This window comes from Hyperoodon ampullatus, assembly GCF_949752795.1.
Source record: "Hyperoodon ampullatus genome assembly, chromosome: 10".
Taxonomy (NCBI): domain Eukaryota; kingdom Metazoa; phylum Chordata; class Mammalia; order Artiodactyla; family Ziphiidae; genus Hyperoodon; species Hyperoodon ampullatus.
The window spans coordinates 61,686,766-61,711,726 of NC_136923.1; the positions used below are offsets into that span (position 1 = coordinate 61,686,766).

Consider the following 24,961-nt stretch of genomic DNA (forward strand, 5'->3'; position numbering starts at 1 on the left):
GCTGGGGCACACATGGAGGTGGCCTGGACCATCTGTGCAGGTCTCTCTCTGTTCCGCCTGCCCAACAAACCGATTGTTGCACTTTCCTCTAAGCCCCTGAAGCTCCCTTTCTGTCCTGGCTGATCTCCCTGCCAGTGACGGGGTTTTCCCAGATGCGAGAACCTTTCCTTTTTTTCAGCTCCCTCAGGGATGCAGGTCCCATCCTGCTTCCTCTCCCCCACCCCTGCTTTCATCCTACCTGGTTACGTGGAGATCTTCCTTGTCCTTTCAGGTGTTTGAGGTCTTCTGCTGGTGTTCAGTAGGTGTTCTGTGAGAACTGTTCATTTGTAGACGTATTTTTGATGTATTCGTGGGAGGAGGTTGAGTTCCACGTCCTTCTACCCTGCCATCTTGATTGAAGCCCCCACAGATTCTAAATTAAATGCATTATTTGCTGAATTTACTTTCTCTCCATGCTTTCAGTGTAAAAATTCGAACACACTACTATACATAAAATAGGTAAACAACAGGGACCTGCTACTGTACTCAACATCTTTTAATAACTTATAATGGTAAAGAATCTGAAAAAGAATATATGTATAACTGAATCACTGTGCTGTACACTTGAAACTAACCAAACACTGTAAATTAACTATACTTCAATTAAAAAATTAAAAAAACCAACACTCCTCAAAGAGCCTCATAGTTCCATTATGGTGAATGAATACCTAGAAAGACAGGGCTGAATTGAAAAATCCATCATGCATTTATTAGCAGTGCTGTTTCACTACCTTGTCATCAATGTTCAAAAACAGTCTTGCACCTGAAGGCTCAGGGAAAATACAGAAGCTCTATGTACAGACATATTCTATAGCTTTTGATAAAGTTCTACAGTGATAATTCTTGGAGAAAATAAAATGTCATGAAGAATGGACAAAAAAAGCTTATGGGACAGAAAGCAAATCCAATAACAGGAAATCATATCACTCTTGTCAGGAAGGTGAGATAAGTGGGAAGATAATTTCCTACAGGTGACAAGATTTCCATAGCATCACAGAGATAATTGCCTACAATGCCAATTAGAGTGAAAAGCCTTAGACCAGGACAATAGCTACCTGTCAAAAAGAAGCTCCATACTGAAAAGGAGGCCAGATGTTCTGGGTAAATAAGTGATTACCTGCATGTAAGTTAGATACCCTTGTGAGAAACACTACCTCTGGGCAGATAGTGTCTTTGGGACGCCCACTCCCAGGTAATGCTGTGCACCTTCCAGGGCACCTGACAACCAAACCTGCACACCTGTTCAAAACGCACCTTTTGCACACAGTGCTCCTGTCTGTGCATTGAAAGGGCTGCCCCCTCCTCTGCAGCAGGGCCCTCCCTGACTGTTCAGTTTCCTCAGGGAGCAGCTCCCTGCCTTCCTGGCTCCGGCCCCTCTGGCTCCCTGCCAGCCTTCTCTCTCCTCCCTTTGCCAACATTAGAAAAGAAGTTAACAAATGGATCTAATTACCACAGTGGTTTGAGGCTTCTCAACTTTCTTTCCCTTCCAGCTGTAAAGATGTCCTCAGACCGAGCTTCACGTTCAGCACGGCTGTCAACTCTGTTTAATGGGCACTTAAATTTAATGTCAAGCTGATGCCTGTGGAAGACCTTGATTAAATTTGCAAACAGTAGACTCTAACCAAACCAGAATTTGAGAGTTGTCTCATTTCGCCTTTCAAGCTTAAATCCCAGAAGTTTTCTTTTCTTCTTTGCAAAGAATTACAGGAGTTTGCTTGCAAAGACCCTGAGTATCAGTGAGGCAGCAAAGTGTAAGAAGCAAATGCTCCCCATGCTTTTACAGAGAGAAGAAATCCCTCAGCTTAAAATTCTATATGAATTAAAGATCCTTCCCATTGCTTTATTCTGCTCCCTCTCATTCAAAATCTGTAACTATTCACTTTCACAACTATAATATTATAAGTATTCCTAAAAAGTTTACTTAAAATCTTCCTAGTGTTCTTTTATGCACATTGCAATTAAGAGTTTTATACTGTCTTGGCAGAGTGAAAAACAAAATGAAAGAAATGGGATAGAATCTCCACAATGTCAGTGCTTCTACCAGCTGCAAATTTCCAACCTGGTTTCTGGCTTCGACTGTTTCTTCTTTTGTCTCTGACAATCGTACAGCCTCTCCTCCTTGAAGAGGTAATAAAAGACCAGAAGTTAAAAGAGCCGGAAGGCCCATATTCTTTTTCATTGGCTACTGTTTTGAAAAGAGGCTGCTGGCTTTTGATTTTTCTTTTGAGTTCTTCCTACATCATCTGATTCAAACAGGTCTTTCAAAGAAAACAATCAAAATTGTCTAGACCTGTGAAGCATGAAAAATAAATTGCTTTTTCCAAGTCCACAAACCACCAGAAAGGCATTAATGTCTATCTTCTTACATAAACCTCTAACCCCTATCCTCTAATTTACACACTTCACAAAATATTTATATATCCTTCTGTATAATACATGACAGGAGATCAAGCCTTATTACAAAGAAATGGAACTGGTAATACAACTAATATTTAAACTAGTGTTATTTTGGAGTTTGACTAGGCACAGAACATTCAAGTTCTTGAGGCTGCTAGGATAAAATAGTCAACTCAGACATATCTCCTTACTGTCGAGGGCTCTGAGCTGTTAACTGGTGGGCGCACAGGCTTCAAGAAAGGAGAAAGTGCGGCAGGAGAAAAAGAGAGCCTTGCAAATTGTGCCAGATACGAAATACCCTGTCCTAAGACTTCTCACTGAGCTACAGTAGTAAGACTGCTGCTTGTTTTTCCCTTCTAATACAACAGAGACCTACCTTTCTATGCTTGGCTTTCCATCACTAACTTAATTCTGTGGTTAAAACAGCCACATGAAGCACTTGTTCTTAACATTAAAAAAAAGGGGGGGCGTGGTTTTGCAGTTCATGGATGAAGTGGTTGGCAGTCATTGGATTCCTGCTGAGAATTATACATGATACAAGGAATAGCAGCAGATGGTTTCAGAAGGGAGAGATTTATAGAGGTAATTTGTAGTGGAATAACACTATTTCCTGAACTAGGTAATAATTCACAAAAGACAAGCAAAGGTTCAGATAATATCTCATTTAATTATACATTACTAAATATTCCAGGAAATCTTTGCTCAGCAGCCTAAGATAAAAATCTGATGAGCTGACATTTTTAGGTTCTGATGCTCTGATCCTGTTTAAATCCTTTTCTCATTGCTGCAGTTTCCCACAAGACTTAGAATGTAGTACTTCTAACAGTCCAGCTCTCTGAATGCAATACAGTGTCTCATGTGATTCAAGAGGATAAAGGGCAAAAAGAGTGGACATATGTATATGTATAACTGAATCACTTTGCTGTACATCTGAAACTAACACACACAACACTGTAAATCAACTACACTCCAATAAGAATTAAAAAAAAAAAAAAAAGAGGATAAAGGGCAAGTGCCCTTTTCCCCAGGAAAAGAGGACTGCATAGAATGGTGTTTTTACATAATCCAAGGGAATAGGTGAGGACAGGTTACATTTCAACCTGGGTCTCCCCTCTACAAGTCCAAATCCTCTGGGTGAGTGAGCAGAGCCCACAGGGAGGAAATGTGTCAGATCAGGGCCTCTCCAGGCACACGGTGCGTTAGCCACTCACCAAGGGCAGAGAGAGAGCAGGGCACTGATCCAGTGCCCCTGGGACCAGCCACAACATCCACCAACTCCACTGCTGGCACCAAAACAGGCATTATTACAAATATGGGAATATTCACCACCGAAGTTGATGAATTTACCAAACCTACTCGGCAGTTCACAGCAACCACAGAAGCAATGAGGTATGGAAGCTAGGGGCGGAATGAAGAAACACTGCAGACTCTCCTTAGAACCATCTCACCTTAGTGATGGGCTGTTCTCCCCGAGTGAATGGAGATGACAGCGGATAAGGAGGGCCATCACTTTATATAATAAAGTCCTTCTATTTGTTAACAGTATGACTGTACACATTCCGTTTCTCTTAATTCCTGAGTCACAACTCACTTCAGTAAAGTTTGCTACCACTCAAACGGGTAAAAGTTCTCCTTGCTGATGTGGAATAACCTCAAATGACCAACTCAAGAGAAAAATGAAAAACAGTTTAAAATCTTCACGGGTGATTTGGCAATACCTTGCATATTCCCAAATACCACTTTAAAAACTGAGGTAATATCTCCTCTGTTACGGCATAATATGACTCACAATTACACGCAGACACACTCATTACACATTTTGATATTTATTAACAAAAATGGTCTAGAAAAGGCCTGGGTCAACATTACAGTGGTAAGCGTTAAAATAAAAGCTGTTCTTAGTCGTACTGTTTCTAGGGGACTGTAACCAGTCCAGAAAGCTGTTTTATCTCCTAAAACGGGACTTAAATCACACCATTCAAGCGTTAGATTTCAAAAGAAATTCTTCCTCTTCTCTTTTGTCACAGCAAAATATACCAGAGGTCTTTGTTTTTACCTGCAAGGCAGCCTTCCTGCGAAGCGCGTGCACATGCGGATGGATGGAAGGGGGTTGGGTGGAGGCAGAAGGCAGACAAAAAAGAAAAAGATAAAATCGTAAAGTAGGAAATAAAAACTAGTGAGGAAGACAGGCTACCAACTGCCCAGGAATTGTTCATTGAAGCAACTCCTCCAGTCCCTCCAGATCCATTTCCAGAGAGGAGTTGAGTGAGGCCAGAGCAGATGACGCATCCTTGCTTCTCTGGACACTCGGTTTGGGTTGGGGCGTTTCTGGTTGGATGGATTCCTTCTTGATGTCTTTACCTCCACTGAGGATCCGTTGGCTCTCAAAAAAGAACTGGTTTGGATGACTCAAAGAAAAGCCACAATCATCTACCTGTACAGGCAAGCAAATGTGTATCACATTAATACGTAACAAAAGTACAAATAAAGGGACATCAAGAACCGCCCAGACCTCATTCAAAACCTACTCAATACACGAAACACAGATTCTCGTTCAAAACACTCAAACCACTGCTTACATGATTTCACTCACAGGGAGTTTCAGCCACCGCCTGACAGTGACGAATCTTGCACTCTACGTCCAGCCCAGACCCCTTGCACTTGGCTCTGCTTCCCCACCCAACTCCTACCTGCCACCTCAGACGGCTCAAAGGCACATCCAAGCAATGCCTGGCATCTTGTTGGCCAATAAATATTTGTTAAAAAAAAAAAAAAAAGAAAAACACGAAAAAAGGAGGGAGGATCTTTCCAGATGAGTTGGGTTTGGAAAGATGAGAGAGTGAAAAGCTGGGATAATGAGGTCCAGGGTGAATCAAGCAGCAGGACCCCAGGGGCAGGGTGAAGAGGAATGTCTGGGAAAGCAGGTAGTGCAGGTGGGCTGCTGTGAAAGGCACAGAAAGGGGGTAACAGGAAATAAGGTTGGAAAGACAGGCTGGGGCCAGACCACGGAGAGCCTTGACAACCAGGGTAAGTAGCCTAGACCTAATTTTGTAGGCATCACAGAGTCACTAAAATTCCTTAAGAAGGGGAGTGATGCGATTAAAGATATGTGTAATCTTATGGTAGATTAAAATGGATTAGCAGGGAGTTAAAAGTTACCGTCACAGTTCAGGATGAACCTTCTTAACAGCTGGACCCATAAACAGAAACAAGGTCTTTTCTAAGACTTACTTCAGAACCTCAGGATTCTCTGATTCTCTTTAGTCACTTGTTGATACATGTTGGACCAATATTTTTATAATAATTCAGTGTATAGCAGATTGATAGTGTACACACTGGTTTAAGACTTACTACCCAGATCACTAAGAACAATTTTTTACCTGCTACTTTGCTGCTTAATTTCAAAATGTTTCCTGAATGTTTTATCTAGGATTTTTATTAACAATGGAGTCATTTGTGAACTTCTTTATTATATTGTTTTTCATCCAATTCATTAAAAAACTGGGAGATTCAATATAAAGTTTGCATTTTACAAAGTGTTCCATGAAAAGTAAGTTTATTGCCTAGCACATTTCAATCAGAAGACTTTATGTTTTTCATAAATAGAGAATATTGGAGATTGGAAAGATGTAGGGAATACTTCAAACTGAATCTTCTCCATGTACAGACTAGGAAACTGAGACCCAAAGAGATTTACATGGTTTAGGCAAAGTCATAGAGCACTAGTAAATGGATCTGTCTGAATTAGAATTCAGGCCTTTAGATCACTTAGTTACTCTGAAATCTGTTTTAAGAGGTTTTATGGAAAGTCAAACAAACTTACAATCATATCATTATAAATATTATTTCTAGAGATAAACTTGTCTATAAAGATTCTAAAAAACACAGTGGTGTCATTTCATGCAAAAAGAAGCTAGCACCTTTTGTGATACTTAATTACATATCGGATATTTTCTACACATTGCTTCAAGTTGTTAAAAATGTCAATATATCTATCACAGAAGATGACTCTGTGGATTAAAGTGAATGATTAGATTTCAGTGTGGACAAAATGAAATATGGTAATCTTTATACTAAGCCTCAGTTTCCTCCCCGATGAAATGGAGGTAATAATAGCAGCTATGTCATAGGGTTGCTATGAGGAAAACCAAATAAATATGAGTGTAAAAAGAAAGAGTTGTTGGTTCTATGAAATCTAAATTAAATGCTTGGAAAGACTCAAGAAAGCCAAGTTACTTAAAAAAAAAAAAAAAAAAAAAAAACCCGAACTTCCCAAAAGATAGGGAGAAAGATCAGATTGCTTTGTATTATAATTAAGTTCCTTTTCCACTTTAAAGAAACCAAAACTGGAAACTGGTGATGGTGTATTATGCATATGGTTTTTGAAAAAAAATGATTTCATTCAAATTCCAATCCCAAACCTACATTCAAACAAAAGACCCTGCCCTGATATCAAAAGATTAGTAAACAAATGGCATTCAAATGTTTTACCTTTAAAATGTAATGTTTAAAAAATACATATTTTTTATGACTGCCCATTTTAATTAATACTTTTATTAACCAACTACAACAATGCCAAGGGTCTTGAAATGAGGGCCTGTAACCATGGTTCTGTATGATGTCATGTTTCTCAATTTCTCTCTTAGGTCTGCAATCACCCTTTCTTAACTCATTTTGTTAAGTAAGCTCATTTTACCAAACATCTATTAAGATGCCTGGTAGCATGATGAACTTATGAAGAGTTTCCTTCTGTTTACTGGATTGTATTTCTTCTAGGATGGGTTCTTTCTTTTGAGTGTTTTCCTTCTTTCACTTTTATTTTTGCCTGAAGGAAGTTATCTTTCATTTTTCTCAGGAAAATAAAATTAGGGATTTTTAGGGAGGAAGGGGAGAAGCATAAACCAAATAGAATGAAAATAGATTTTACTTTTAAATTAATTAGTAAAAAGAATAGAGAAAGAGATTTACCCACATCTAAATCCCACATTTCACTTATTATTGCTTCAAAGTCAGCAGCTCTTTCCTTTACTCCTCATTAAAAAAAAAAAAAAAAAAGGAATATTCAGTTTGCTTCATTCTAGATTTGGAAATACTAAGTGAGAATTTTCACAATTTTGTCTGCTATGAATCTTGTTTCTTTCCTTGCCTTTTTTCTTGTTTGGTTGCTATGGGTGATGTTTTTTCTTTGTGGTTGATGATTTTTTTATTATGTTTTGTACATTTTGTTAAATACTGGGAGAGGGAAATTCTGTGATGCATCTTCATTCTGTCCTGTTATCTTGGAAGTCCCAAAGTACCATAAAGAGCTAAAACAAGACTGGTAGAAGAAAGAAGTGGGATGGAGCCCTTTATAGGCTACATTATAAATTTTGGATTTCACCTGAAGAGCGACGGGGAAGGCTTTTAAAGTTTTTTTTAAAAGCAGGTTACTGAAATGATCAGCTTTTTCTGTTTTAAAGATCACCCTAGCAGCTGTGTGGAGGAGAAAGAACTGGGCGGGTGCATGTGTGCAGCTGCTGGTAAAGGAGTCAGGAAGGCACTGCAGTGAGTGACCCGTATGAGAGATGGTGGGGCTCCCGGCCCAGGGTTTTAACTGATCTCCACAATGATCCTGAGTGATGATTACAAAGCTTAAATGCACTTGGTATATACCATTTAAGATTGCAGGAAAATGTGTGATAGATTTTAACAAGATTTTTGTAGAGATTTCTATGGTGAAAAGAGAATTATGCTCAGCTATTTGCAAAATAAGTATTCAGAATGACTCAGCGCTTAAAGAGATCTATTTCTAAAGAAACTATTTTCAATTAAAATCCAGAGTTTAATCTACACAAGGCCTAGTGTTTTCATTTACAAATGGAGTATTCCAAAAGAAAAATAAAATTCACTTCAACATAAAACATTGTTCCCTAAAAATACTGAGGAAAACAGATTTCAAGCAGGCCAGATTTTGATATCTACTAAGTGAATCTCTCTCAAACATGAGCTTGGAATGAGCATGTTCTGCACACAATGACCTTCACACGAACATAGGTCTCATATTTCTGCCACAGAAAATGTGGATTTTGAAGGACTGGAAGCAATACTGTTTTACCTATGGGATGTTTGGGTTTTAATCAAGAGGTTTGCAATGACAGCTTATAATGAGGCAGCTGGTCTTACCAAAAAAGCCATATGGAACCATTGCAGCACTGCTGTAAATGTTATCAGTTAACTGGTTCATTTTCAAAACTTTCATTAAAGTGAGTTTAATCACAGAGGCCTCAAGAAAATAAACAAAGGAGGGTTTTTTTGGGGGGGAGGGGGAGGAGAATGGCAGAAACATGAAATAAAAATATTCTATTTTTAAATTAGAAAAACTAATAAGCAAAGAGAGATATTCACAACAAAAAATCTATAGTGAGACATCTAGTGGATGCAAACAGCCTTTTTATTCCCTTGATTTATATGTGGCTTAAAGTAGACTACTTCTATATGTGGGAGGATTTAGACATATGTCTTTTTAATATCTTCATTAATCTAAGGCAAGTTTTAAAAATTGGCTATAGTAGTAATACTCTTGCAGGAATAATCAATAGGAGAGATGCTACAAAAGCCGATTTGAGAAATAAAAAAGCACTTCTTACTTTTTAGTGATGTCACAAACTCAGTGTTTAAATCTAATTTTCGTATCTTCTCTTAAAAAAAGGAAAGAGGTTGAATAATAGACCTCAATTTGTTAAAGTTCTAAGGCTTCTTAATTAAAAGGGTCCACAAATAATTAAGAACATATATTAAATTAAAACTCTCAAGCTGAGCAAGCAAATTAAAGAATACAGTCTACAAGGGAAAGAGTTTGCAAAGATGATGCTGAAAATACCAAAGAGATGTGGCTTATCTGTTGAGATTCCTATTCTGACAAAACTGATGAGAATTTGTTGTTGTTACTACTATATTGATGTTTAGTCCTTTCAACTGTGTGAAAATAAAATTTTTATGTTTTTAAATAAAAACACTACTTTCAACAGTTAGGTGTAATAGTAAGAGGACTGGACCCACAGCCCAGAGCAGACCAGGGGTCTGGCTCCAGACCTCCCACTAACCAGCTGTGGTCCCTAGGGTATCATGCAGAATCACTAGGCCTGTTTATTTTTTACCATAAACTATGAAGGCTGCATCATGAATCTAGACAGGAATATACTAATGGCCTCCGCAGCTGTTATTACAAATACAGTCCCAGGTTTTACAGAACAGCAGTCAGGGTTAGATGATGAGCTCTAGATGAGGTCTTCGACAGCCTGGTTCAAATTTAAGCTCCACTCCTTAGGACCTTAGGCTCTCAGCCTCTCTAAGCTTTGTCATGATGGGGATGCAAATCGTGCCCAGCTGTGGTCTGCAGTGTGGATCAAAGGAGCCAGTGTGTCCAGAGCACTAACTGCTGGGCCTGGCACATGTGAAGGGTTCTGTAGGTGTTGGCTGATATTACCATTATTATTTTCATTATTATCAGTGATGTTATATTTTTGCTATGAAATATGTAAGAAATTCTGCAATTATATAACCACGAAAGAAAAGTTATTTCATGAAAACTAGAAAACATAAAAGTGATTATAAGACTTAGCATATTGTAGGGACTTCCCTGGCAGTCCAGTGGTTAAGACTCTGTGCTTCCAATGCAGGGGGCACAGCTTCGATCCCTGGTCAGGGAACTAAGACCCCACATGCTGTGCAGCGAGGCCAAAAAAAAAAAAAAAACTTAGCACATCGTGGTAGCTGATGATGAACTCAATACATGCAGCATCTTTTTGGGGAAGGTCACGAATCCCTTTGAAACCTGATAAATGCTCGACTCCAAAAATGCACATATGTACTTAGAGAAAAAAATGTTTCAAGAGGTGCATGGACCTCTGGTGCATTCTTGGCTGTCTTTCCTAGGTTAGGAAGCTATGAAAAGGAACAGTACTTGCAAACTGGGGGTCTGTGAGCTAAGTCGACCTGCAGATGTGCTGTTGGCCTGCACACGGCCTTAAAACTTGTCAATGTGAACGTCTCTAACAGCATGACTTCTTCAGTGGTGTTCATCTCAGGCAGTTTCACTTTTTTGGGTTATCTGCCTGACCCTGCAGGCCTCTGAGTTTGTGACCTATATTTTACACCTCTCAGGACCTACTAGCAGGCCTTTTGTATAGGAGGCTGGCAAGAAAACAACCAAACACGTTTCCCTGACTCTCTTGCAGCTAGGGGTCCACTGTGTAACCTAGGTCGCCATGCAGATAAACACAAGACTTGGGAACTAGATCAGGGTAACGTGAGTTGGCAACCACAAGTAAAAGCATCCAGTTTTCTACAAGAAAGATGGCAAAAGCCTTTGGTTCTTCTGGATAGCTGAAGCCAGTGTTCCAGACCTACTCTGAGAAGTGGTTACCTAAGGCCTGTGGGTCCAGTCCAGCCCAGAATTTGCTCTTGTAAATAAAGTTCTACTGGGACAGAAGCATGCCCGCGCCTTCACACACCGTCTGGGCTGCTTTAGCATGAGAGCAGCATATGGAAGCAGCTGTGACAGGGAACACATGGACCACAAAGCTTCAAACTTTCACGACCTGGCCCTTCACAGAAAGTTTGCCAACGCTTGGTTTTATCCCTAGAAGTGGAGTGGTGGGTGGCAGCCATAGCAAGATTTTCTCAGGATGTAGCTTCTCTTAGTTACAATATTCCTGGCTCTGTAGCATCCAAGCTTAATTCCCTGGCCCTTCTATAAATTCTATAAGCAACCTCATACCGTGTAATAATTCCCTTTCCACTGAAAACAGCTGGAGTGGTTTCTACTGCTACAGCAAAAAATCCTGAATGAAACACAGAGTAACAAAATACAAAGGATCAGGTTATAAAGTTGAAAAATTTACTTACATTATGTGTCATCTCGAAGAACTTCTGACAGGCTACCTGGTAATGTGTCCCTTTTACTAAATCCAAAATCTAAAATGAAGGGAAAAAAGAGAAAGAAAAATTAGAAATTAAGTTTCTAAACCACTGTAGCTCCTGGTTGCCAGCCTTTTCATAATCTTCATTCCAGACAGGAAATGCATTAAATCAGGTAGCACGCTGTACCCCTGCAGCCTGGACACTGTGATAATTTTGACATCATACAGTAGCTGTTTAGGTTGGCATTAAACCACTGATGACAAGAGATAGTAAGTGATCTTGCTGACCTACCAAATGTGAATTTCAGCAACTTTACCTTGACAACAAGATGAAAACAGATCCTAGTATTATGGCTTCAACAGTTATTGTCAGAATATCATATTGCAACATCTCTTCCAAAACTGTAGATATAAATCTAGTAATCTAAATGGTTGGTGCATGAAGCAATCAAGTATACTATTTAGATTTTTATTTTCCACATTACCAGTTTGTACAGATACAGCATAAAATACAGGTGTGTGCCCATCAGAAAAATTTATGTAAACCTTTTGGATGAGTACCTGTGGAGAGGGAATGCTTTTGCCTTCAATCAGATTTGTTCTTTTTTGAAATGAAGTTATTTCTAGTAAAGCTCAGCAGAATGTGAGAGTAAATAGTCTATTCTGACCACCTATTAGGAACATCACCCTATCTTTTGTAAAGACAATTTGCTTTCCAATTCTACTTCATGTAATCTCTTCAGAATGGCACAAACTCCATCCTTATCAGCAGACTGCAATTACAGTTGAAATTCGTAAAGTTTTATCACCTTTATCACCTCCCCTGACAAATAAATAGAATATATATTTGGCCTGTTGATAAAACACAGTAAAATGCTGAAATTAACAGACAGCCTCAAATGAAGGAAAAAATAATTCTGGAGAAATGTTAATTTCTATCCCTTTTCAAAAGGCTGACCTTCCTATGACAAAAAGAAATGTACATGAAGTCTCAAATTCTTGCTATCCTCATTATTGAATATTGCTTACATCTTTTAACAGATACATACAAAAAATTACAGTGCAGAATGGGCATCACATTATACTGACAAGAGTATGCTTAAAAGAACTGTTTCTCTCTGACTGTCTTATAGATTACATTTCTAAATTTCAGGTCACCTTTTATTAAATCCTACATGAAAGACCTGTGTAAATGCCAACCAATCACAGCACCCAGGATTCTGCCTGTCTGCCTATTTGAACTGTCTACTATTCTTGAATTATTAGAGCAAAAGTGAAAAATAAATCAGTTTTAAATGAATGACTATAAACTTTTAAAATGAAGAAAGTCAAAAAGTTTTTAAAGTAATTCTAACATTCTGAGCTCATATTCGCCTATGTTTTTACACATAGATAATTCAAACTGTGCTGAGATAAACTTGCAGTTGAGTACTGGCAAACATCAGTGATACCAAGGTATGAATATCTATGAATTACAATTTTGGAGAAGCAAGGACTTCAAACATAAACTTAAGTTTAAATGATGCCATAAATTACCTGAAGAGAAAATGAATTCACAGAAATAGACAAAAATCCCAACTGTATGGTATGTAATAAACTCCCTTTATTTAAAAACAAAACAATGAATCTAACATCTTATTCTGTGTATATACATTTCTTGTTTATATATATACATATATATGGTATATTTAGATATCTTCCTTGCAAAATAAATATGTAACATTATATATAACAATCTAATATATATGTTTGGGAAACATGCTATAAAGAAATACTTATAAGAACCATACTAATAAAAATACCTAGTTGGGTGACATACACATACACAAAAGTTATTATGGGAAATTGACAGAGAAGCCACAGAATGTGAGAAAAGCTGATGTATCTTGAAATTTTAGGTTCCATCAAAAAATTAAATTTAGATTAATCACACAACAATCCCCTCTCTACCCCATCCTACTCCACTCCAGAGACTAGGCTCTTCCTTAAGGAAAATCATTCACTTTTCCTCTGACATTTTTCTTCATCTTTCTAGGAAGAATTTTTATTTGAAGTTTGCTTGCAAATTCATAAATAAATCATTTGCCTATCTATCCTTAAACAACTTCACCTATCATGTTGCAGCACATTTGAGTGGATGAAAGATTCTGCACAGATGTAGAGGTGTAATGGGGATAGGAGGCAACAGGGTGTTTTTCACTGGCTAGGAAAGCTGTTCAGAGGAAGATAAATTGAGTGACAAGGAGAAGAGAGAGGGAAGAAGAAAGATAGCAACTAACAGGTCAGGGAGACAGTAAGTGAGCCAAAAGGAGAAACGTGAGAGAAAGACTGCTCTGAGGTGACTGGGTATTACTGGTAGGGACTGTCTTCATTTCTCAGATGAAAAAATATACCCTCTTAAAATAGGGGAGTGTGTCTGTCTAGTGTAGGCCATTTAACTGCAGAAGAATTAAAAACTGAAAAATCATATGCAACTGAATGATCTTGTTTTCCTTAAGAGAGTTTTTCCTTAAAAAACTTACATGTTTTAAATTAAGACAGAACTTCCCTGGTGGCACAGTGGTTAAGAATCCACCTGCCAATGCAGGGGACATGGGTTTGAGCCCTGTTCCGGGAAGATCCCACATGCTGTGGAGCAACTAAGCCCGTGTGCCACAAATACTGAGCCTGCACTCTAGAGCCCGTGAGCCACAACTACTGAGCCCATGTGCCAAAACTACTGAAGCCCGCACGCCTATAGGCCGTGCTCCGCAACAAGAGAAGCCACCGCAATGAGAAGCCCACGCACTGCAACGAAGAGTAGCCCCCGCTCACCGCAACTAGAGAAAGCCGGCGTACAACAATGAAGACCCAATGCAGCCAAAAATAAATAAAATAAATAAAATTTTAAAAATAAATAAAATAAAGATAGAAAATGCGAAATATTACTAAAAAGAAGTCCAACAACAAATAAAAATATATACTTTAGTTTCCCATTATGATCTACATTAAAGAGATACAGGAAAAACAAGGAAGGGTCTTGGACACTGAATGAGGTTTGGTTTTCCTGAGTGGAACAGGGAGCTGCTGCAGTGCTCTAAGCACTGGAGTGAAGCGGACGACTCACATTTTCACAGGATGTTCTGCCTGCTGTGCTGGGGGAGGGGTGGAGAGTGAGCTCATCCACTGCAAGAGTCTAGGGGGACAGACAAGGGGGCCTGGACCAGGTGCTGACAGTCGTTGTGGGGAGAAGGGGTGCAATTAGAGATAGAAGCATTTCCCACTTTGTGGCCATGGGCTGTTTTTGAAAAACAGCTGTTCTATGTGAAAACACTCCACAAGGGCCTGTCCCCCCATGTTCTGGAGTAAAGAACCCTCTCCCCACCCCAACTGACTTCCTAAATAAAATGCAGTAAGATGCCCACATATCAGTAGGAACTAGCATGTAAAATAAATGTAAAACACCACAAATACCGCTTACTAGTCGCTAGGCAACGTGATGAGTAAGAGTGTGAGGCCTCAAGCTCCCTGGAGTCAGCACCCAACCCCTGCTGACTTCAGCCTTTGCACAGGTGAGTCTGCTGCTCTGCTGTCTGCACACAGCACAACTGCAGACCACCCCTGCACCTTCTCTTCTTAAATTTTCTGATACAAACACCCCTGGCAAACACTGTATTAAGATATCCCACAGGTACGTCTATTTTGAGGATGGTGCTGGTGCCACGTGCTGATGGTTGGGTGACTCCAGGGCAGGAAAGACAAAGCTAACAATCAACAGGAAGGGAAAGGAGAAGTGGGGTGTGAGCAAGACACTAAAATGTAGTTCGTCAAACAGGAGCAAAAACCGAAATGTGGCAATGAAACACCAAAAGCCAAGAGGGACAGATGTCCAGAGGGCTGTGTAACGGAACTTGGAGTCAAAGCTTCAATTCTCTGCGATATGTCTAAACAGCACTGGAAGAACTCAGAGACACTGAGAAGGCTGACTGCCAACTTGGCCGGGCTGACCAGGGAGAGGTCTACAGCAATGTCTGAAACGCATGACAGCTGTGCTCACTAAGCCATCCTTCCTTCCTGAAATTCAGGGTCTTAGGAAGAGTTGGTCTCATTCAGAATTTAAATTTTTTGTGTAGTCATAATTCAAGTGACCTTTTTTTAAAGTGCTAAGTTTTAACAGAAGAGTCCGTGTCCCTGAGCTGTGGACAGATATGCCTGACTCATAGCCAGACGACTGTGAGCTTGAAGAGATGTTAGGTTCAACCAGAAGTGGTATGCTTTTCTTTGAAGCTGAAATTTTTCTTTTATGTTTTCTCAAGAATGAAGAAATACTGGATGTGGTAATATTTTACGACGTATCAATGTTGAACTTACCTACTTAACCATGTTTTTTAAAATACGCTTTGCTTGGAGGGCAGGGGTGCATAGCTAGTTAGTTCATAATGTGCGTGTTTACATATATTTTATGTGTTAGTCATATGTTGAATATGACATTAAAATTTTTTTAAGAAAAAACATTTTGTAGAAAAGCCAGAATGAGGAAATAGGCAGTAGTGCTTTTGGACAGTGTTTGTCTTGCCAGCAGAGGTCCTGAAGGGCCAGCTCCCCAAGGCTGGGGGCTCAGAGGCAAGACTGGCCAAAGGGAGGGTTCGAAAGAGAACCGGAGAGACAAACACATATACACAGAGTGGAAAACTCTACAAGAAGAAGGAATATACAGAGATAAGAGAAGATAAATAGGAAGGTGAAAGAAGCAGGTGGGAGGAAAGTGTAGAAAGCCCAAGAAATGTGGTCAGTGAGACAGAGCCACTCTCTGCATGGCCCATAGATGTCACCACGCAGCCCACAGCCTGCAGCTGTGCTCACCCAGAAAGGACACAACCCCCCTCCAGCCCCCACAGTCCTTCTGGAAGAGCCACAGCACACCATGGTTTCCTCGTGAACCAGCATTAATACCAAACTAACAGTTCTTTAAGGAGGAAACCAAATCAAGTGCCAATTCTGATGTATAGGCTAGAAGTTTCCTAATTAGGCCTTAGAAAAATATAATTAGACAATCTGAAGAATCTTATCAAATAAAGCCTTATTTGAAAACAAAAGATTATTATTTAAAGAAAAATTCCAATGAAGGTCTAAGAATATTGCTCAAATGGCAACTTGAGTTTGGTTTTTAATGCCAATATTTCCAGGCTAAAGTACAAAATGTGAAGCTTAACAACTGTTCTAATACATGAGTAGTCAAAAGGCTAAGAAAAATTAAGAGGAATAGTGATATCAAACTGCTCTATTTTGGTAACTCATATTCTTTAACTTTTTTCTCTCTATATCTTAAACTACTTATCAGCTGATTAAAGTCCATCAAGAAGAATATTAGATAGTTTTTCTTTTGTTTTTTTTAACAATGCAGTTTGTCATCTTTACAAGAAAACGTTCATCATATTTGTATTTCCTAAGTTTGGTAAAACCATTAATTACATTTTATCGACTATTTCATCCTCAAGGCAAATTACTGTTTGGTTCTGAATCCCAATTAAGTGGCTAATAACCAAGATATCCTTGCAGGGGAGGGGCAAAGAGCAAATAAGGCCACAGTTTTCTCATTTGATTGGTGATAGATCACAGCCGTTGACAAACATATGCGATACAAAGTACTGGTGGGAAATGTTATATTTATACTTATACACACACATATATACGTATATGAAAATAGAAATATAGATAACATTTTATAACTTAGAGCCACCATTCCTTCTCCCTTCTGATGCTCATACTCTCGGCCACCGAGATGTCCTCTCCGCCTTTGCTTCAGCACCTGCCATGAGGTCCAGATGGTTTTCTGGCGGCAGAATGCAGCCACCTGCCCATCCTGGGCTGCAGGGAGGAGACGCTGACCTTACCAACCAGACACGCAGCTCAGCTGTCTCTAACTCAAGGTCACGTTCTGTTTTATTTAAAAGTGATAACAAGCTTGCTTCTTCCTAACAAATCAACCTTTCAAGAGGAGATATTTGCTGATATTTTCCCACTCCATTTCTAATCTTCATTTCCAAGGTGAGAGAAAACACAGTTGCGATGTAGAGTCTGGAACACTTTTGATCTTATTACTCGGCCCCTGTTTCTCCCACAAAACTTACAACTCTGCTGTGACCTTCACCTACTGGGGGGTCAGGGGCAAGTTTCCCACTCATGAAGATATGTTTTCCTTTTCCCACAAAACTTACAACTCTGCTGTGACCTTCACCTACTGGGGGGTCAGGGGCAAGTTTCTCACTCATGAAGATGTGTTTTCCTTTGTTTAAAACATTATGTGCCAAGAATTTTTGAGTCACTCTTCATTGCCTATAAACATAGTTATCTAAATAAACTGATTCTACCTCCAAAGGTCTTTAAAATTAATCTTTTCCTCTCCATTGTTCAGGCCCTGATCAATCCCTTTTTATTGCAAAGCTTCTTGATTTATCCCTCATTCAAGACAGCTTCTGAACTGCCACCATAGTAACTAACTTCCCTAAAACCCAGATCTAACCCTGGCATTGCTGGCTCCCAGACTCCTCATCGTGGTTCAAAAGGCCACGGACCATCAGGCCACACTCCCGCCCCCGCCCCCACCCAGGCCCCTCCTGCCCACCTGGCCCCTGGGTCCTCACACTCCAGTCCAGCTTCTCCCAGGGTGTATGCTTCAGAATTTTAGCTCACAAAAGTCCAGTGATGACGCACAGGATTTCCTTGTCTAATGCACTGTTTGATTTGGTTTAGTCCAGAATTGTCTAAGTTTCTTCAGGACAGGACTTACCAGGGTGGTGTTTCTCAACTAGTCTGTCCCCAGAACCTGTTTTCATAGATCTCACAGGACTAGGGCTCCTCAGAACATGCCCTGGCACCTTATCTGAATGTGCTCACCTCCCCTGAGTCTCACTCTAGCCCTTCTCCTGTCTAGCCTTCTCTCACCACACTGAATTTCTTTACTGTCTGTCTCCTCCACTGGAGTATCACCTCTGAGGAGGAGGGGCCTTGCTATTAATTCATCACTATATTCCCAGGGTCCTGAATGGTAACTGGAATACAGTCACACCCGATCACATTTGCTGATACTGAATGGATGCTCCCCTCTTCGGCCTAATAAGCCTGACTTCCCTCCAGTGGGGAACTCCTACCCTACCTTCACACCCAATGCAAATGTCACTTCCTACGTGAAGCAATCCCTGATGTCACTCCTCCCTCCTCAGCAGATCTTACCCCTCTGGCTCTTCAACTAGCATTCAGAATAATTATTTAAAGCACTTCTCCTACTTCATTATAGTTAATTATGTCTTGTAATGCCACTCGACTAAAAGCTCTAACACAGCTTCTTAAATCTTTCTGTTTCCAGACTTGAACATACGGAAAACTCAGCAACATGGACGGTGCTCGGGAAATGTTTATTGAGCCATAAAATAAATGTTTTTCCTCCCCAAAGAAACTTCCTTCTGTTTGAATCCATCTTAGAGCACTTTTACCAGAGCCTTTGCAATTAGACAGTTGATTTCCATTTCTCTCTCTTTTTTTTTATTGGTGTAGCACCACAGGAAAAAAATTACTAACTTAATTTAGTTCTTCCACAGGCTTTAAAAGGGCTTGAGAGGTTTCTCCAGTCATATCTGAGGACACTTTGGAGAAGAGAGCGACACCACTCCATCAAATTAACTGGAATCCAAATGTAGAAATCTGCCATCACTGTGTATAGTTTACACAAACAGGAAAACATCCTGGTCTGTGTACACAACAGCCCCTGCCCGCACCTCTCAGACGAGCTTTCAGACTATGACCGAGTCAGTCGGTCACTCTCTCACTCCATCCATGCAGCCCACATTCACTTAGCCCCTTGAAGGGACTCCAGGATTGGGTTTATAGAGATGAAAGATACCATTTATGTCCTCGAGGAGGATAAGGCTACAAAGACAGTCTGGAGGGGAGGACAGACAAGGGAACAAACAGTACAAAACAGGTGTTGACCTGATACAGGAGAACACAGGATATTATAAGAAGGGGAGGGGAGGGCTTCCCTGGTGGCACAGTGGTTGGGAGTCTGCCTGCCAATGCAGGGAAAGCGGGTTCATGCCCCGGTCTGGGAAGATCCCACATGCCGCGGAGCGGCTGGGCACGTGAGCCATGGCTGCTGAGCCTGCGCGTCCGGAGCAATGGGAGAGGCCACAACAGTGAGAGGCCCGAGTAGCGCAAAAAAAAAAAAAAAAAAAGAAGAAGGGGAGGGGAAAGGACTCAATATGAGTTTCAGGGGAGAATGGAACCAAGTGGTAATACTGAATCACAACGATGAAGATAAAGAAAGGGTCAGGGCAACCCAGACACAGGGACGACATGAAAAGGAGGCACAGAAACTCCAAGCAAGATGCTTGGGGATGGGAAGAATGTAAAGTATATTAGAAAGATGACCTGGCATCAGTGTGAAGGACTTTCGGGGGGAAGAGGGACTGTGGACAATGGGAAGAGAGCAGAGCAGAAGGGACAGACTCAAGAGCCCTGGGAGTGGTCGTGGATGTTGTCCTGACTTCCGGCTTGAGCATCTGGTGCTGCACTCGCTCTCCCCAGAGGCCGAGTACCAAGGACACCGCCCACTCCTCAGGACCAGGGCACACTGTCTCCAGGCTCAGAGAGTGCTGACGACTGAGAGCTGGCAGCAGTCTCGTCGGCTGGGGAAAGCCATCTTCCCCAGAGTGGCCTGACCCAACGACCAGCCGACGACACAGCACGCTCCTATCAAGGGCCAGTCGCAGGGTCATCTCACCTCAGAGCACCCTGTGGGACCAGCTAGAGACCACGTCCCCTTCTGCTCTGTCCTGCCTGCTCCTTCCCTGACAGGTGCTGACCCTGAGAGCACTCCCCAGCAAACGTCCTGCATGCAAACCCCACCACAGCGAACCAGACCCCGACAAAGTGCAAGTTGTGTTTTGCTTGTTTGTTTGCTTTTGCAGGGAGAGGGATGGGAATCAGGTGAGGAAGAATAGGTCTATAACAACAACTTATACACCTGCTCTGTCTGTATCAGATATTGTTCTGGTTATTTTACTTAATTACCAGCTCTCTAAATCTGTTTTTCACATATATATGCAAACACATGCGAAAAAGAATGCTTATAGCAATTTTTTAGGCCTTTGAGATGCCTGGGAAAATCTGATCAAAACTGTGACCCTCTCCAGTTAGAAAAGTGTGTCATACCTCATAAATCCTGAAATGTCCTGCAAGTCAGCTAAATTCTAAATAGAAGAGAGGCTTTCTGAAAGGTATATAACACTCAAGTTTAATAATCATATTACTCCCTTATTTTTATCCACAATATAGATACCCTAATATTAAAAATGTCCCACTGTCTTTTAACTTACTATATTTGAATAAAGGTTTTGAATCATTAAAAATACCTCCAACATTTGGGTTAAAGGATTTAAGCTTTAGGGGAACCTAAACAACTAAGCGAACTTGGAATAGGGGAGGGAGAGAAAGAGAATGCTGAGGAGAGGACGGAGGGAGGGGAAGGCAAGTGAGAATCCTGTCAAGTCTGCTGGGAGGGGCAGACAGAAGTGCGGCCAGACCGCAACCCCACAGTTTACTCACTAATCACAACTGTGCGGCGGGTATCCTATTTTTTTGCCTAATATAAGAGCTTGCCAATTCAGAATCACTATGTCCTATGATCTTTAAGGAAATGATGAAAAAGATTTATTCTTGACTTAATAGTTATTTTCAAAGATCTTACCTATAAAAAGAGATGTAGCCTATTTGCTTGAAAACAGAAACTAAACTAGAAGAAAGAAACGAAACTTAACATCTGTCACTCAAATGAGGTTTTTCCAAGGACTGGAAGATTGAGAAATAAATAACTATACATGTTTACATATAAATAAATAAATAAATAAATAAATTCAGAAACAGAAACTTCGTCTAACAAAAACTACATTGTAAATTGATGGTCAACACTACCAAGAAGTCTGAAATGGCTTTTTTTTTTTTTTTGGCCGCACTGCACCACACATGGGATCTTAGTTCCCTGACCAGGGATTGTACCCGTGCCCCCATATTGGAAGCACAGAGTCTTAACCACTGGATCACCAGGAAAGTCCCCTGAAATGGCTTAACGGTAAGCAGACTGAGAAACTGAAACATTTGCTTTATGAAAAAAGATTAATTACTCAACTTTCTGGATACTTTAAGTTTGCTTTTCTAAAACAAAAAGGTGGGGGAGGGTCCTCTGAGAGAATAGTCTATAAAACTGATCATGAAACAGAACTAAGCTAGGGAGAATAGTTTTTTGTAGGGAGAATAGTTTTTTGTCCATAGATAGGCAGGTAGATTTTATTATAAATATCATAAATGACAGTTACCATATGCTACTGAATGAAATTCCTCTATAGATACCAGCAATTTTTTTATGAATAAATGAATGAATAAATAATAAAATAATTATAGAAAGATACATAACTATAAATAGAGTGATGAATTTTCTTTTAATAAAGACTATGTTTTCCATTTTAATGCAATTTTAATGAAAGTAAACTTTCATGGCTTTGGCTAACAAATGGCATATGTTATTTGGCTTTCAAAGTGATGCTTCTTTGAATCACCTTGACAATATTAAATAATCTTCAAATGACCATTTATCTTCAGCCTAATGAAAAGGAAGGATATACACAGAAATCAAGTTAGATATTCAGGGATTTTTATGATAAAGCCAAAAATGGAACCATATCCTCCCGACACCAATTCTAAAGCTCAACTTCCCATCTTTTCCTTAATGCTGTTCTAAGATTTACCAAGAACAATGTACACATTTTCAACTACATCACCAAGAAAAGCAAAGCTAAGTGCAGCAATTCTCATAAATGAGAAGAGATGCTTGTGGAGATGAAACAGACAGAAAAGCTGCTCTTGAGAGCAGTTGCTGTTCATAAAGTAATGGACAAACGGATACCATCATCTACTGATAAGTACTCTTCATACTCCTCACCTAGGAAAATCACAGGAGCTTTAGGTAGTTTAGATTTATATGAACAATGAGTAAGGAGTCATTGAGATTTATCTTTGCCATAAAATTCTCTTGACATAGTGTTACTTTTAAGTCTTTTAAACTGTCCATTTTGAAAGATTTCTTCATTAAAAGGCATTTACCAGTTTTAGATTGAATATGGTCACTAATTTTTTGAGAATGTTTGGACTGTGAAAAAGAGAGGTTAACCAACCTCGCAAAAAGCATAAAGACCATACGTTTTTACATATTTCAAGGTTTTAATATCACTATTAATTTTTCGGGAAGCACCAATTAGATTTGCTCTTAAAATAATCATTAGTGGTTATGCTGAGTAAATAACTAAAACACTTTTTCTTCCTCTCTTAAAAAAACACTAAAATGAAAAATAAAAAGACAGTTTAAACAATATTCATACAGAAATATACTTGTAAATAATGAATCATTTAATAAAATACCTGAAAAATGAGTAGGCTTATTTTTACTCATTTATGGGTCAACATGTAAAAGTAAATATTGGCTGTAATAGGTCAAACACAACTATACGCTAGAAGCAAATATTAAAATATGATATGGAAATAGAACCTAATCACTGTAATACTCAATAGGCTCAACTATTTAGAGCAATACTCTGCAATGGAAATATGAGTAACATCTGTAATTTAAAATTTTCTATAGCTACAATTTAAAAGGTAAAAAGAAACACAAAATTAATTTTAATAATAACATCTTATTTAAATAAATATTGTTTACTGTCATTTCAACATGTAATCAATGTAAAAATATCATACTAAGATATTTTACAATGCTTTTTCATGGTAATTCTTTGCAACCTGGCATATATTTTCTACTCACGGCAGGTGGTGTGCTGGAGCTGACCCCACTGGCTTGTGAGAATGGACTGTGCACAGCTCTTCCCAAGTTAGGGTTTGTAACATCACTTTGGTAGTTTCACATCAGTCCAGTAGGAGTATTTACACAATAGAAATCAGCAAATGACATAAGTCAAGGCTTCTTTCCCCCAGAGCTGGTTTACCAATATACCACTGCCTTCAGCACATCTCAGTGTGGACCATCCACATTTCAAGTGCTAAACCGTCACTGCATGTAGCTAGTGGCTGCTAGTGGACAGCCCAGACCAGGCACACAACAAAGAGTCAGACTTCCAGAGTTAGCAACTTGGAATATTTGAAATGTCCAGTTTTCTAGAAATTACTACAAAGCTTGGAAAGAAACAAGAAAGTAGGGTCCATTCACAGGAGAAATGAATACAAACTGGTCCCAAGGAAGCACAGACATTAGACTCATCACACAAAGACTTTAAATCAGTTGTCTTAAATACCCACAAAGAGCTAAAAGAAACCATAGACAAAAAGCTAAAGGAAAGAAGAATGATGTCTTAACAGAGAGAAAATAGCAATAAAGAGAATAAAGCTATAAAAAAGAACCAGAGAGAAACTCTGGAGCTGAAAATTATAGCTAAAATGAAAAAGTAGCTGATTTCAGCAGGTGGAAAAAAGAATCAGCAAACTTGGAAGTAGACTGGTTGAGATCATCCAGTCTGAAGAGTAGGAAGAATAAAGAATGAAGAAACATGCACACAGCCAAAGAGACACGTGGGACACCAGCAGGTGCACCAACAAATGCATACGGGACACCCAGAAGGAGGGGACAGAAGGGTATAAAGAACAGTTGAAGGAAAACGGCTGAAAATCTCCCTGACTCGATACAAGACGTACAACTACACATCCAAACAGCTCAACAAACTCCTAGGAGGACAAAACACACAGAAACACATTATAAAGAAACCACTGAAAGAGACAAAAGAAAACATGGATAGGAGCAAGACAAACCACTCTTCACTTACCAGAAACAGCAAGAGTATCAGCGGCCTTCTCAGCAGAACCCAAGGAGACCAGAAGGCAACAGGATAACATATTTTGCTCAAAGAATAAAGCTGTCAACAAAGATTCATATGTCCTTTAAAAATGGAGAAAGTAATACATTCCCAGATAAACAAAAGCTGAGGGAGTCTGTTGCTAGTAGACCTGCCCTACAGGAAATATCAGAGGGAGTCCTTCAGGCAGAAATGTAAGGGCACTAGACAGTTCTTGAAAGCCACACAAAAATAAAGGACACTGGTAAAGGTAACTACGTCATATATAAAGGCCAGTACTACTGCATTTTTGATACCTAAGTCCTCTTTTTCTTCCAATATGATTTAAAAGGCAAATGCATACAACAATAACTATAAATCAATGTTAATAGGCACACAATGTATAAAGATGTAATTTGTAACAACAACAACATAAAGGGGGAGGGACAGAGTTAAACAGAAGCGGAGGTTTGTATACTACAGAGGTTAAGCTGGTACTAACTGTCATAAGTTTAAGAGGGTAACTGCAATCCCCAGGGTAACCAGTAAGAAAATAAATAAAAATACATATACAGAAAAGGAAATGAAGAGAATTCAAACAGTACACTGCAAAAATATCAATCGCAAAAGAAGGCAGTAATAGAAGAACTGAGGGACAAAGGGATGTGACCCACAGAAAACAGCAAAATGACAAAAGTGAATCCTTTCTTATCAGTAATTATTTTAACTGTAAATAGATTAAACTCTCCAATTGCAGAG

The 24,961-nt window shown here is 39.6% G+C and overlaps 1 protein-coding gene across 1 annotated transcript in view; it reads right to left on the reverse strand.

The window, feature by feature from the left end:
• Positions 1-4,648: 4,648 nt before the first annotated feature.
• Positions 4,649-24,961, reverse strand: part of PRIM2 (DNA primase subunit 2) — a gene marked incomplete at its 3' end in the record, with an annotated part of 212,601 nt that continues 192,288 nt past the window's right edge. Inside the window, exons 13-14 of the mRNA XM_079712747.1 lie at positions 11,323-11,391; positions 4,649-4,870 (exon numbers count right to left, since the gene is read on the reverse strand). Of these exons, the coding sequence (XP_079568873.1) occupies positions 4,649-4,870; positions 11,323-11,391 (291 nt within the window). The remainder of the gene's footprint in view (positions 4,871-11,322; positions 11,392-24,961) is intronic.